The following is a 14,471-nucleotide window of genomic DNA, read 5'->3' as shown; positions in this document are numbered from 1 at the left end:
GACGCCGAAAGTTTCAACTTTTGACCCTCGTGCAGAAACAATGGCCACGAAGCCACTTTTGTATACTTTTTACACCCAGGTAGAAAATCGCGATTTCGCGATGATAGGGCTTGGGGTGTCCAACGTAGAACGTTGGTTGTGTCCTTAGCCAGAATGGCAGGTCGAAGTGTAAGCATTTCCATGGCATGACACCACTCGAAATGGACCGATGAAGCGAGATAATCCCTTCGAGCTTCCTAAGCTTGAGACCGCATCGTCGGATAGGTTTTGAGAACTGAGTCATCAAAATTCCAAACCATAAAAACCTTTTGCCAAGAATCCCGTCTATCTGCGTATTCCATTTGTATTTGTTGTGCATTGGCCATTGCATCCTACTCACCCTAACAATGAATTCAGTTCTGCCGCACAGAAGCTTTTCAAAACATCACCGACCAATTGTTGGCACGTTTTGCCTGCCCATTGATCTCCGGGTGTATTGCTGTAGATATATCCAAGCGAGTGCCTAGAATTTGAAACATTTTTTTCCAAGAGCCATCTGCGAATCGTGTATCACGGTCGGAGAGGATAGCGTCTGGTAACCCGTAATTGCGGAATACGTGATTAAGAACAAACTAGCAGAACCTTCGGCAACGAAGATGTAGTCGAAACCGAATGACTTCGAAAAGTAAGTAGGAGCTGGAGACACTGCGTAGCATTTGCGTGTACCGGGCGTTCTCACCAGCTGACAGACATCGAATGTATTTACGTATTGTGCAACCCACTTGTACATGCGGGGCCACCGAATTTGGGAGCTGAGAGACTGGTAGGTTTTCTCACGGCCAAAGTGACCGGCCATCGGCGTATTATGCGCCTCGCACACGAGCCTATACTTTAAATCATCGTTGTGGGTAACAACAATCCGTGGCTGGTCGCCACGTGCAACTTTATCGTAAAGGAGACCCCATCAATGCGTAACGATGCATCCGTCATTTCAAGCGACCAGGAAGCCTGTCATGGAGCTCCGAATCACTCGATTACAGTGTCTTGATGATCAGTCATACTGCTCATTCTCAACATACGCTCGACGTATCATATCAAATACAGCGTTCTCGATTTAGCTAATATGTGCTAGCTCATAATTGGGGCGAGGTGACATTGCGTCATTTTGCCCAGTTTGTACGCGACCGTGAAGTTTTTATTCTGCGAAGATTGAATACCAGCGAGCCATCTGCTGTGCTGAATGAGAAGACTGAACTGCATATCGCAAGCTTGCATGATCCGTGTAGACGACAAACGGAGTTTAATCCAAGTTGTGAACACGAAACTTTACCAAAGCATACTTCATTGCCAAAGGCTACAGGGTAGCTCATTTCTGCTGGCTTCGGTTATTGCGATTTAAATGACACGACACAATCGTGTTCTTCTGAGCTCTTTTGCAATAGTGCACAGCCGATCGCAAACTCAGAAGCGTCACATATCACGCTACATGGCTTCGTACCACCTGGTAAAGCAAGTCATGGTGCTTCCACCAAACTGCTCTTGATTTGAGTAAATACATATTCACAAGTGGATGACCACTCCTATGGTCTTTTATAGCAAGTTTGATAGTGGGTGTACTACTCCTGTGTAGTTACGCGAGAAGCGATGCAGGTAATTGGACAGACCAATCCATTTTCTCAAATTCTTTTTATTATGTGGTATTGGCCACTCCACGATTGCTTTCACCTTCTCAGGGTCTGCACGAACACCGTGTTCACCGACAAAATAACCGAAGACCGGTACTTCGTTGGCACCAACAATACATTTTGCAAGATTTGATGGCAATGAATGTTCACGCATACATCCTAGCACCGCACGAAGAGGCTCCGAGTGCATTTCTTCGGCAGATCTTCGCCCTTTGAATGAACGAATAATCTATGTTTGTGCGAAGCATCGCAGTGGTCGAAACATATGGCGGACCAATCGATTAATTTTACTGGGCAGTTGGATGGTTCTTGTGGTATCACAAGCCACTCCCATGACATACCGAACGGTGTACTATCAGCCGTCAAGGATGCATCCTCCTCCCTCATCGAGATTCGGTAATATCCAGCTACTAAATCATTTACAATAAATCGGGTACAGCCGGACATACGGTAGATGATGACATCTTAACGCAAAAATGGCGCTTGAGCAGGAATCGTGTGCTCACTGAACTTGTGTAAGGATTGAACGATACCCCATTAACCATTTGGTTTGCACACACAACACGTTGGCGCGCTGTGAGGGGACTTGGTCTCCTTGAGCAAGCCAGCAGCTTCTTTTTAAGCAAATAAGTCATCAATGTATCCACTTTGCACACGCGACAGCGGCCACTGTCAAGCACACAGTGCTTTGAACCAGGTTCAGAATCAATTTCATGTCGAACTCTAAGGACGTCATCCTTGTATTCCATGACAGGTGAACCAGTTAGACCTTTTAAAATAGCAGATTCTCGGCGTAGTTCCACACGCTGTCGAAATGCGCCGAGAAACGAATAATCCATAACTGATGATGAGCGTAATTTCGCTGAATGGACGTTTGATAGTAGCAACACGACCATCACACTTGAGGTTGTGTAGGGAGTCATCGTGAGTGACTTCTGCAAGCTGCACCAGCTCTTCCATCGGCGACGACGGTGCCAAAAGAACATCTGTTCTGGTAACTTCACAACCAGTCGTTGCCTTCACAATATGTGGACCAGCATATTCGCATGCTACATTTCAATCATGAGGAGTAGTAACTCACCCGCGGACTCAAACACATCCAGAGCGGGAGTATCAGAACCGCAATTAACAAATTCCAGTGATTCCTTCACATATGTGCTGACTGGGAGCATCACCTCTGTGATCAGTTATACCCACTGGCCCAAAATCCGAAGCAGCCACTGTATTACTGGGAATATTGGCATATACAGCCGCAGTCGATCCCTTCGACTTTCCAGTTTAACAACATACTTCTGTCATGAGGGAGACAACAACCGGCATCTCTCCCTCACACTTTTTTTCGTTGGACAAATCGTAATGTATAGCAGCGACCCATTTGTATCAAAGGTGCCAGATCCGGGCACCACTCAATCAATCGACGCACTTCCTGAGTGACCGCCAGTGGCCACTCCATACGACTTCGTTTCTGCCCTACCCCGGGGAGTGTCAATCGCATGACATATACCAATGAGATGTGGATCATTACCAGCAGCATACAACTGTCGAGCGCTTGAGCGCTTCCTCTGGCGCATAATGTGTGTGTTTTCATCACTTACAAGGGTTTTACCTAAGCCAGGAGAGCTACTTTCAATAGTTTTTGATCGACAATCTATTCACGGTATTTCTAAAGTCAGGTCATACTGTTTTCCATCTCGAGGACTGTGAATACTTCCGTCAAGTCAACGTCTTCAACCTTCATCTAAAATCAACCAGAATTTTCTTCGCGGTGAGTGACCAACTCCACTGAGATAAGCCATTGCTTCTATCTAGTGCATCCGAAAGCACCGAATTATTCCAGCAACACGCTGTTCTTCGCGTACTTGCAAGACACGCCGAAGTCAATCAAGACTTGAAACGGACGACCATAGCCCTTCACACTCGCTGTGTCCACGAGGAGACCCTGTCGTAAGCAAAGAACAACAATCGTTCAAGGGCTAAACCTCATGAGTGATTACTCACAAGAGTTTATATCTGCCCGAGCTGACTGCCCTGCGTCTACTGAGTACCTGCGTTTGGCGTTCCGTGTGTTCTGCGGTGTTATCACCACTTGTGGTGGAGGTGACGGAACTGGCGTCGGTATGTTTTGGAATAAGCATCCTAGTAATCCTTGCTCATACGCAGCAAAATTTGCTAAGCATTCAATTTTTGCTCCTTGATCCAATTGAAGCATGTCGAAGACGGCGTGATCTCTGATAAAAGTTCGCAGCGACACCACACACTCCCAAAGTGAGTGTGTTAGAAACGAATTTTCCTCCCTGTTGATGTGAAGGCGACTACCACCCGTGGTGTCCATAGGAACCATAGATGAATCCATCGAAGTTGTCGGCATTGGAATGATACCGTGTAACGGAAATTGACTGTCCGTGCACATGCACTTACTGAGAAAGACTCAAATCAGTTAACACGCTTCACCGTGCGTTGCTTACTGGAAGGAGCCGCTGATTTACTTGAAAGAGGAGTAAAAGGTGAAGTGACACTTATTATGGCCAATAAGCCTTAAATCCCCTAAAGCCCAATTTTGATATAGCAGAATTGAGGATATACAACTACACAGGGTCTAAAGTTACTGTTCACCATACACACGAATATGTGATCCACACATCATGCGTAATGGGTCTGGCCCATAAAAAATATATGTTGCGATCTCCAGCCAAAGATTGCCTTAGCTGTCGGCTCAATTTGGTTTCATCTTGATCAGCAAGACCGCCTCTTACGCGGATATGTGATGACCTCCCAATAATTCTCTATGAGTTCGCTTCGCACAAAATACTACTATTGGCTATCTTTAAATACTTGTTGAGCCATGGCACAGATGTCGGAGGTGGCTTTTGACGTGAAAATGCTCACCAAATTTACCACTCAAGACTAGAATTTTAGAGTCTTGATGTAGGTTCTGAAAAAGGCCGGTCTCAAGTAGAACTATAAAACGTAAACATTGTTAAATGAGGGCCGGCTTTAAGGAAAAAAGCTTGAAATTCAATGCATCGGGTGTACGCCAAAGAGTACACAATAGCAGCGGAAGTATAATTTTCTTTGCCACACCGACGTAAAATGTTCAGTATTTCACTTTACGCATGCGTCGATCCTGCGAGACCAACAAAAACTGTTTCATGTGTTGCAAATTCTGACCATATGATGACGAGAGATTTTTTACCGTTGTAAGCTCAAGATCCTCGATACGATAGTTTAAGAAAAGAATAAATCTGACACGAACCTTATCATTGATGCAAAAGATGACAGTATTACGCTGTGATGTGTAAGCATTAACCGGACATACCATTAAATTGCGGGTACTTTAATAATGCTTGGAAAACATAGCGATGGTTGATCTACTCATGTTACTTGCTCGTTGATGCCTTAAATTTCGTAGCATCATAAGCCCAAACACTTAGCGTTACAGAATAGCTTTGTAACGGGGTTACACGAACCCTGATAACGGGGGGTGTCACACGAGATGTGCATGGTGTGACCACACCCAAACAGGAATACGGTTCGGGGCTAGGTAGCCAGTAGTTATGCATGAATTTGGATATCTATACATATTTAGCATATTTAGGAGAATCTAAGCTTTTAAGATAAAAATACATAAAAATCAGTTTTGAATTTAAACCGAAAAATCAATTAGCCTTGGGAAGGCAATAATTACTCATACTTGGTTCTTGTAGAGAACGAAATGTCGGTGACGTAAAGTATGCTTTCTCAAGGCTTAGCTACGACAGCCCCGCTGCAAGCTTCATTAAAATGTGTACAACGATAGAGGCCAAAGCCTATCGACTTGTTTATTGCTGATATCGGACGCTTCGATGTGAAGTTTGTCGGTGCTTAAGCATGTTCATAATGTAAGATTTTTTTCTCGGAACGAGCAATCTCGAATTAAGAACGTGTTGATTGCATTCGTGATTAGAAGTGTGATCACAATGACCACAATTACACAGGCAGAGATGAAAATGATTATGCCAATAGTGCGATTGTCACAAATTACGCAGCAGCCGCTCCATTATAATAAGCCATCCTACTGACAGAAAGTCTTAATATTTGAGGAAAATTATTTGAAACCTAAGACAAGCATCAAGACGCTCATTGTCATCGATCGTTCTGACGAGACAAAAAGGCAATGGTGTTGACGGTCTTGGAAAGTTTAAGAGGCAACAGTTGTCAAATACCAGCATTGGAAATAGCAACCATGTAGTGCACACATTAGTCGGGTCTGATTGGCTAGTAATGTTGCCCAAACAAAGGTTGTTCGACACACAAAATCGGAATGGCACTAGAAGCGCAGCAGCTTCGTTGCCAGCAATGTCTTCAAGAAGGGACGGGGTTAGCACTAGAAGAAGCAGCGATTACTGCCCGTTCGTGCTTAAATATTGACGAGACGCTAGTCTATGGGTATCTGATGCTCACAGAGGCGTTATCTCGGCTGCGCAGACATGATGAGGCCGTGACTTGGTATAAGAAAGGTTTGTTTGACTATTGCCAATTCAAGTTGGTCAACATCAGGTTTCGATAATGATCTGCGCCTCCATTTAGGACTTCGGCTGCATCCCGATAATGCAGATTTACAGTTGGGACTGAAAGAAGCTCGAGTGGCAGTTTTAAATGCTTTACTTGAGGAGAGTGACGAAGAAGAAGATGTAAAAGGTAAACTACTAACTACGGAAATGTGTGCTCAAACTATTCCGAATAAAGGATCGTACGAACATTCACATAAGATTGAATCAATAAGTGAGTGCAGTACGCTGCACTCTACACAGATTGTACAGCAAACACAGTCATACACCACTGCTGACGATAATAAAGGTCTAGTTCCTGACAACATGGGAACTGAAATACTAGAAAGCGGTGACGAAAAGGTGTTGAGTCGTAGATTTCAAGCGAAAGTGGAACGGATCCTGGAACATCTTGACGCGCAAAAGCTCGCGAGGATGACGATCATGAGTATATTTGCAGAGTTGATAAGTTTACGAAGCGTGACTTTTGGAACTGGATTATTAGTTCTTGGCCTACTTGCTCAAGCGATAATTCATCGACAAATTCTCATGGTGTTATCTATGCTGATAATATGCATTTATCACTCTCAGCTGAAAATAAGCGCTCGACACTATGCGCAAAATTGGGTGCAGACGTCTGAGGATAAGCTCTGTGCGCTTAAGTGGCTCCCGCAATTTTGTTACCTAATTCCGATTCTTATGAGGGCGTTTGGACAGCTAAAGTTTATGCTATGTTTGCAGCAAGATTTGCGTTTGGCAGGAGTTGTGCTAGTAGTAACAGCGATGCTGGTTGCCAACTCATTGCGGACTAACGCCGGACAACAAGCAAAATTGTGGGGCGAAGGAAGACGTATCAAGTTTGCGGCCTATTTCACAACGATTGCATACTGGGTAGTTTGGCGAGGTCAATGGGCCGACTCTTTAAGATTGTTTGGGCCAGCTTTTATTGATGCGGGTGGCATCGTGCTAGGATGTATTTCATCGGATGATTTGCACGAAATATATCGTTGCACATTCGTAAAGCTCTACAACGATGTGGCAAATGGTATACAATCCGATGTCGACCTTGATACATGGTTCTTTTTAGGTCTCAGCGGCTGGCTAATCGAATACTGGCAGCAGCCTACAGATTTTTCAATGGAAATGCTGTCGAAAATGCTAGCAGAATGCTTCGACGCAATGGAGAAAGCAGCAGTGCGGACTTTTCGTCCAGAGCTCCGTCAGTTGCGGAATCAAGTCAATAATATGGAAATTTCTGACGAGTTACATCTTCTGGTTGTATATTTTAAGCAAAGTCTCGAAGCTGTTCCACCCGCACGATATTTTGGCATGACAACATTGTTTATTAAATCTTGTCCATCCTTCGTTATATTCGGCTTTCTTGTCATTTTTTACGGAGTCATCTCGTTACCGTCATTGCCATTTGTCGTCTCGGAGTTTAAAAATGCGAAAATAAACTATGATCGTTTTAGCACGGGTAAACTGCAGAAATTGGATGGTTTTGAACTGATGTTGCTGGATTCGCCATTGTTACACGTCTGGAAAAATTTAAAGAACTGCATTTATTACCTTGAGGGTAGTGTCACATTTTCAAAGGCCTTAACCACTGGAACGCACGTAATATCGGCAGCGGCAAGAATCAGGTACCTCACTTTTGTAATTCAAATTTTGAAATGCCACGTCTTATCAAAACATTGAGCACAATGCTAGTCAATTAGCGGCCTTCGCATCTCGTGTAAGGAATAAAGGCATATTTGCAAATGCTCACGATATCCCAGACCATATCGCGAATTTGTTTCTCGTCGTAAAGGACTCAAGGTAGGACGCGTGGGTGGTTGATTTATGGGTACATACGTATAACTGATGATTGAGTAGTTTAATCTTTGACGGGGTGCGACATCTGCGTGGAAGCAGTCACATTCAGGATCTACAGGCCTCGATTTGCAATTGGTGGTCGGGGGGAACGACATAAGGAAGAGAATATGTAATGATATGATCATCGGCCAAAATCTTACTACTTAAGCTACATGTATTCAAGATACAAATTCACTGGTATATAGTATGTACGGGGCGGATAGGACTAGACCACCATGAATATGTCTATGTTTGTGACTCCAGCAAGCATAGCTTCTCGTGTAATTGCTTTATTGTCAGATTTTGATGCTGAAGGTGGGAACAATGAGCTAGTTGAAACGCCGCTTTTGGTTGAAGCGCTTCATTTCCATTATAGCCGATGATAGCGGCTGCTCGCTGTACTCGCCCTTTATCCAAGGGTGGTCAAGTGCTTGCGCTGCGCTGAAGCGATCTTGTGCCGATACGTTAAGTAAATTGCGAATCAGATCCTTGGCTGCTTTGGTAACCGTTCACATGCGAAAAAAAAGCTTAAATCCTCACTATACGTAACAATTCTAGCAAATTAAACTCATACACACCTCCTTCTGATACGTTTGTCCAGTACGGGTGAGGAAAGTCTAAAGCGCCAGAGCGAATTTTGAGATATACGGACTCTAAGCCGTTTTCATCCTCCGAGAACGGAGGGAATCCACACAACCTAAAATAAGTTGGCGAGAGCTTATAAAGTGCAGTATTATCAAGCTGTAGTGGCGCATCACCACGTACATGATGTATAAAACAACGCCCAGACTCCACAAATCCACTTTACTGTCGTAGCCATCTCCATTCAGAACTTCTGGTGCTGATCAGAACAGTGATATTGAAAGACTCAACGATTAGCAGTTCATTTGTACGTAAAGCTTCCTCATCCTACTTACCAACGTAATAGTCTGTTCCACAACTAGTGTACGCTCGGCCACGAGATCGTGCGCCGTCGTCTTCATCCTCAAGAATTTTAGCAATACCAAAGTCGCTTAACTTGACGTCGCTGCTGTCACCGCTGGCTAAAAGAATGTTCTCTGGCTTGATGTCGCGGTGCAAAATGTGACAAGAGTGAAGGTAATTTACTGCCTGCAATACATTAGTGGCGATCTCAGCCGCTTGTCGTTCAGAGTATACGCCGACGCGCACGATACGATCAAACAGCTCACCGCCCGTAACTCTACGCATGATCAGATATCAGTCCTCTGTCTTAGAGCATTAACTGGTGATTTTCATCCACCAACACACCTTTCCATAACTAGCAACAACTCTTGATCGCTTTCGTATACCTCTTCAAGGCTAATTATATTCGCGTGTTTGACTCGAAGCAGAACTGTAATTTCGTCACGCAAAGTCTTTTTCTTGACGCACAGCGCCTTATTGATAACCTTGACAGCAAAGATCTGCTGCGTCTCTTTCCTTCGACATAGATAAACAAGCGAAAAGGCACCGCGGCCAATAAGATCGCCCACATCGTACAAAGAGTGGAACATGGCCACGCCATGCACGTCCGTGAGGCCCTGAGTCACCAAATTGTCCTCCTCCTTACGAAAGAAGGCTGAGAGCGGAGGAGCTGTTAGATTACACAAGCACGATGACAATGCATTACACAAAACGTGAGTCAAAGAAGACTGTATAAGCTATGAAGCAAATGAACGGACCTTTAAATGCCGCCATACGAGACTACAGAAAGCACAAGGGCGGAGAATTGAGAACTTTTGGAGCAAAAAATTACTGTGTGAGTCGTTCTTAGCTGCACGACAGAGCAGTGGGAGTGTAGGCGCAGGCGACGGCGCGAGCTGAGTGCGATGGCGTCTTGAGTCGTCTAGCCGGATCTGCTATTCGAGTCGACGCTTTGTGATTTTCCGTGTCTTTCGCTACTCTTCGGAATTAATTTAAACCAAAATTGCTTATTGGCTGCAAATCTGCTATCAACGATTCAGTAGGCTGGCCATTTGGTGGTCCAAGGCATACAAGCCTTACCACCAGATGCCACCCCCAAACACATTGCTTCTGTGAAAAACACAACGTTGCGCTTGAAACAACTTCAAGTTGGTACAGTTAAGGAGATGGTTCATCTGGAAAAATTTTAGTGTCTTTGGCTTTATAATTGCCCACTCATTTACATAGCCTTAATACATACTATGCGTAATCGTAATTAGTACAACTGAGAGGAGGGAGAATACAAGTACCAAGTACAACCACGCCTGGTGAGCAAATGGGCTTGCAAAACGGTTCAGGTTCCCGCGTGCTGCTAGGGTATTAGAACGTGTAACAGCTGCCTCCATTGGATGCATCTGCTTCCATTCGGCCTCCAGTCGACGGCGCAAGCAGAAAACGAGGAATGTAGGGACTATCCACTAGTCAATAACAAAGCACATATGCACATCGCGCAATTGTAAGTACGTGCTCCTCTGAGAAACACTCAAAGCCACGAATTTAACCACCACAAAACGTACTTGAATGCCCAAGCCAGCATATGCACCCGTGAAACCCACTAACATCGACACATCTTCAGTGAAGAACGCGACCACGAGCGGTGGCAGAAGCGCCACAAGTGCGCATGTATGACTTTTTAAAAATCCATACAACCCACTTAAAGGCGTAATTGCGTCACTTAGTTGCACCGACTCGTTCAAGCTTGACGCAAGGTGGTGGATATTTTCGCGAAGCGTGATGCAGATAAGTGGGAAGCTTGCACTATGAATTCAAACGCCGCAATACATCTCAGATTTCATTGTACGGTTGTGAAGACTCAGGATGCAGGAATTGGACATTACCTTAGCGTAAACACCGGAAAGAGACCAAGAAAGTATCCAAATGCTTTTACGGAATAATCCTTGAAGTTAAGTGTGTACACATCCTAAATAAAAAAGCAATACGAATCAAAGGTCATGAAGGACAATAAGCAAAATCATCCTCTCTGTAATGAGACCTCGACGTCTTCTGGCCGAAATCGGAAGATTGCTGACGCACACAGAACGAAATAAACACTACAAACCGCCTTCATTAACAAAAAAAGCACATGTGTACCAATATTCGTAAAAACCACGTCCTGCACATGGAAAGCGCACTATATGACGTACCACAAAGGCTGAGGCAAGTATTATAGCAACTTTCGATTTGTCTGTAATAGGTGCCACAAGACCTGGTATACTGCATTATAAGCGCAAAACAAAATAGTTGTCAGCACGTCCAGCGCAAGTGATGAAGAGATTTTGGTTCAAGTGGTTACAATACCTGTGGTGGCACATGAAGGAGTAGATGCAGACACCAAAGAAGGTGGCAATGCTGGCCGGCTTTTCGTAACTCACGACGTCAGCAATACTTCGACCGTGACCATGTGTGATCCCAATAATGGCCAGTACGATCATTAGCCCAAATGAAGCTTGGCGGATGAGTGTTGACACAAGCTGCAGTATCCGCGTCTTGTACACGTGGCCAAACGTGAATGGCCCGACAAGGAGACCAAATAGCACAACAAAAAGACGGTACAAATTTGAGCTGTTTAAGTTATCAAAGCACTGCCAGACGATAGCATCTGCCGTGGGCCTTGGGCAGATAATCTCTCGCAGTGATTTGGGAACGGCTAGTGCAAATCAACGTTATGAGCTTGTGAGAGCCACACATTGGTCAACCATCAGCGAGCGTACCGACGGCATATATAGCCAGGTCACCATACAGATACACAGTGATGCATGCATAAAACGCGACGACTCCTTGGTGATTGAACAATAACTTTGCCATCTCGGCAAGTTCCATCTGTGAGCAATTATCATCAAGGAAGCTTTCGTCACTTTTCTCGAAAAGCTAGAGAATTTAAAATGAACCTTCTTGGATAAGTCAAAGTGAAACATCTGGTCGCTCTTCGTTTTCGTTCGCAGTAGGCGCTTCAGCGCATCTTGTTTCTACAACAATAGCCACAAAAATCACATCGCGCGTGACGACGTCGCTTGGTTGGTCTTACGTTATCTTAAAACGCAAAAATACTTCATTGGCGACCATTAGCGGTACAAACTCCGTGTCCGCTATGTGGTCGTCGCTATCACTCAACTCGTCCAACGGTTGTTTCTCGTCCACATTGCCATCATCCTGTCGAATGAGCGCGTTCACACCAGCAATAACCTCGATCATAAAGGTGGCTGTCACATAGCTGACGAATGCCAGGACAGACAGCAGGATGGCTCCGTAAATGAGCCCGACCTACAGCCAAATAGCAGCAATTTGTAAAATACTTCGATCGGCTCAATGTATATTAAGTTTTAGTCTTACATTGGCAAAAGCGTGTGGAATGGTGAGGGCACCTGCGCCCACAATAAGGTTAAAGATGAATACAAAACCTGTGAGGGGTGAGTAGCTGCCGATGTCCGCCATGCTTGTCTTATTTTTATCAACTGGACAGATCGTACTTAGTAGTTGATAGATAAACGTCACTTCAAGATACCAGAATGAGCATGGCAGTGCTGCGCGCTCGTTTCATGCTTACTAGTGGTCACATGCTAGCCACGTGCTTGGTTGGGATGCAAGTGAGTCATTTAATCATTTTTGCTTTTGTGTAGTTCCTTTCATTTTGAAAATGGTGCTCAGGCCTCTAGTATCTTGACGTATCTATCTTTCACCCTGGCATTTGGTAGCCTCATTGCAGGCCTTGATATCCTCTCTCCTCTGGTATACCGCAGCAGATAATTTTTATGCAGGGTTCCTACAATAAAGATCTTCCTTGTATGCTTTCAGAAAAATGCTGTTTTTATCGTTTGTCACGTCTTTGGAGGCGTATCGGTGTGTCAAGTCATTTTACACGACCTCGACCCTGCCCAATATATGTGGTAAGACGAAAACGACCAATTTTTTTTCTGTACTGTTGCTTTTAAGTAATTGCCTAAATCATACCGATCCAGGTGCATAGTGCTGCTGATTCATTTGCCGATTTCGATGTGCACGCTGGATACTATCACACGTCTTATTTTTCTCAAAACTGCGCGGTACTGATAAATTCTAAGGGGTCCCTCATTACCTACAAAAGCATGAGTATCAGCCCAAAAGTTTCTCGCAAATTTGATGCCCCCGCACTTCGCGTGATCCACATACGCCCAATCGCTTAATATTGTTATCGTGTTTAGATATTATATGTACGTACACCACGTTACGAAACGAGTCCCATTGTGGGAAAATTCAACTTCTTATCACTTCTTCGAATTGACTTATTTTTCTTTTTATCTAAGCTGCAGCGGGGATGCCGTAGCTTTGCGCTTGAGGAAGCGTAATTTACGTCACCAACCCTTCGTTCTTTACAAGAACCAATACGAGTGTAGTGGGTCGCAATCCGCTACCTCCAAGAGTAATTAGTGGGAGAAGGAGTTATGAGAGAAGGTATGCTTGTCATTACGCGTGAAATTGTACAAATTTGCACTTGTTTGATCGTTTGTTTCTGTGTAGATTTACTGTTGTGTGTCTGTTGTACTTTGACAACTTCCCAGATAGTCCAGGCGGTTATGATAGCTGGCTCTCACCCAGCAGACCCGGGTTCGGGTCCTGGTGTGGGAACATTCAACTTCTTATCACTTTTTCAGATTAAGTTTATTTTCGCTTTATTTATACCCCCTTGCATTCGATGCAAACTGTTCATGACTCCAAGATCATATTGTTTAGTTAGCATATTGCTTAGCTTAGTATATGTAAAAATGAGAATATTTTGCAGCATGTCGTCACTGTATACACTATCGAAACTACTATAGCTGCTTGAACGCTTTCAACTGAGAACAATGTCGAATGATAGAAGGAAGGCTTGTTCGTTACGCGTGAATTCGTACAAATATGCACTTTCTGATTGTTTGTTTCTGTGTAAATTTATTGTTATGTGTCTGTTGTATATATGACACCTTCCTATCTAATTGAGGCGGTTAGGATAGCTGGCTCTCACCCAGAGACCCGGGTTCGAGTTCCGGTGCGGGAACTTATAACTTCTTATCACTTTTTCGAATTGACTTCTTTTTCGAATTGACTTCTTTTTGTGTTTATTTATTCCCCCTTGCATTCGAAGCAAACTGTTCATGACTCCAAGATCATATTGTTTAGCTTAGTAAATGTGAAAATGAGGAAGTTTTGCAGCATATCGTCGCTGGATACACTATCGACACTACTACAGTGTTAATCCATGCTTGAACGCTTTTACCCAGAACAATGTCGAATGATAGAAGGAAGGCTCGTTCGTTACGCGTGAATTCGTTTAGATATGCACTGGTTTGATTGTTTGTTTCTGTGTAAATTTATTGTTATGTGTCTGTTGTATTTATGACACCTTCCTATATAATCTAGGCGGTTAGGATAGCTGGCTCTCACCCAGAGACCCGGGTTCGAGTCCCGGTGTGGGAACTTATAACTTCTTATCACTTTTTCGAATTGACTC

At 44.1% G+C, this 14,471-nt stretch overlaps 4 protein-coding genes across 4 annotated transcripts; 2 read left to right on the top strand and 2 right to left on the bottom strand.

Moving 5' to 3' along the window:
• Positions 1-5,964: 5,964 nt before the first annotated feature.
• On the top strand, positions 5,965-8,162 carry PHALS_02451 (Tetratricopeptide repeat-containing domain; the record flags this gene model as incomplete). The annotated part of the gene is made up of 4 exons (XM_024719956.1): positions 5,965-6,160; positions 6,231-7,833; positions 7,901-8,008; positions 8,066-8,162. The coding sequence occupies 4 exons, from the start codon at positions 5,965-5,967 to the stop codon at positions 8,160-8,162; spliced, it is 2,004 nt and encodes a 667-aa protein (XP_024572730.1).
• Positions 8,163-8,373: 211 nt separating this feature from the next.
• On the bottom strand, positions 8,374-9,742 carry PHALS_02450 (camk camk1 protein kinase; the record flags this gene model as incomplete). The annotated part of the gene is made up of 6 exons (XM_024719945.1): positions 8,374-8,540; positions 8,623-8,741; positions 8,810-8,885; positions 8,962-9,245; positions 9,314-9,638; positions 9,727-9,742. 6 exons carry the CDS (start codon positions 9,740-9,742, stop codon positions 8,374-8,376), a joined length of 987 nt encoding a protein of 328 aa, XP_024572729.1.
• Positions 9,743-9,955: 213 nt separating this feature from the next.
• PHALS_02449 (hypothetical protein) lies at positions 9,956-12,439 on the bottom strand (the record flags this gene model as incomplete). Its single annotated transcript, XM_024719934.1, has 12 exons — positions 9,956-9,990; positions 10,049-10,078; positions 10,335-10,425; positions 10,525-10,765; positions 10,846-10,928; positions 11,001-11,069; positions 11,152-11,221; positions 11,306-11,654; positions 11,719-11,827; positions 11,896-11,973; positions 12,056-12,268; positions 12,338-12,439. The coding sequence occupies 12 exons, from the start codon at positions 12,437-12,439 to the stop codon at positions 9,956-9,958; spliced, it is 1,470 nt and encodes a 489-aa protein (XP_024572728.1).
• A 74-nt stretch (positions 12,440-12,513) lies between these two features.
• On the top strand, positions 12,514-13,054 carry PHALS_02448 (uncharacterized protein; the record flags this gene model as incomplete). Its single annotated transcript, XM_024719923.1, has 4 exons — positions 12,514-12,591; positions 12,653-12,733; positions 12,800-12,891; positions 12,964-13,054. The coding sequence occupies 4 exons, from the start codon at positions 12,514-12,516 to the stop codon at positions 13,052-13,054; spliced, it is 342 nt and encodes a 113-aa protein (XP_024572727.1).
• Between the last annotated feature and the right edge of the window lie 1,417 nt (positions 13,055-14,471).

This window comes from Plasmopara halstedii (genome assembly GCF_900000015.1).
Source record: "Plasmopara halstedii genome assembly, contig: Scaffold_194, whole genome shotgun sequence".
Classification (NCBI taxonomy): domain Eukaryota; phylum Oomycota; class Peronosporomycetes; order Peronosporales; family Peronosporaceae; genus Plasmopara; species Plasmopara halstedii.
Note: the sequence above shows the minus strand (reverse complement) of the source record. Positions and strands in the feature narration are given on the sequence as shown.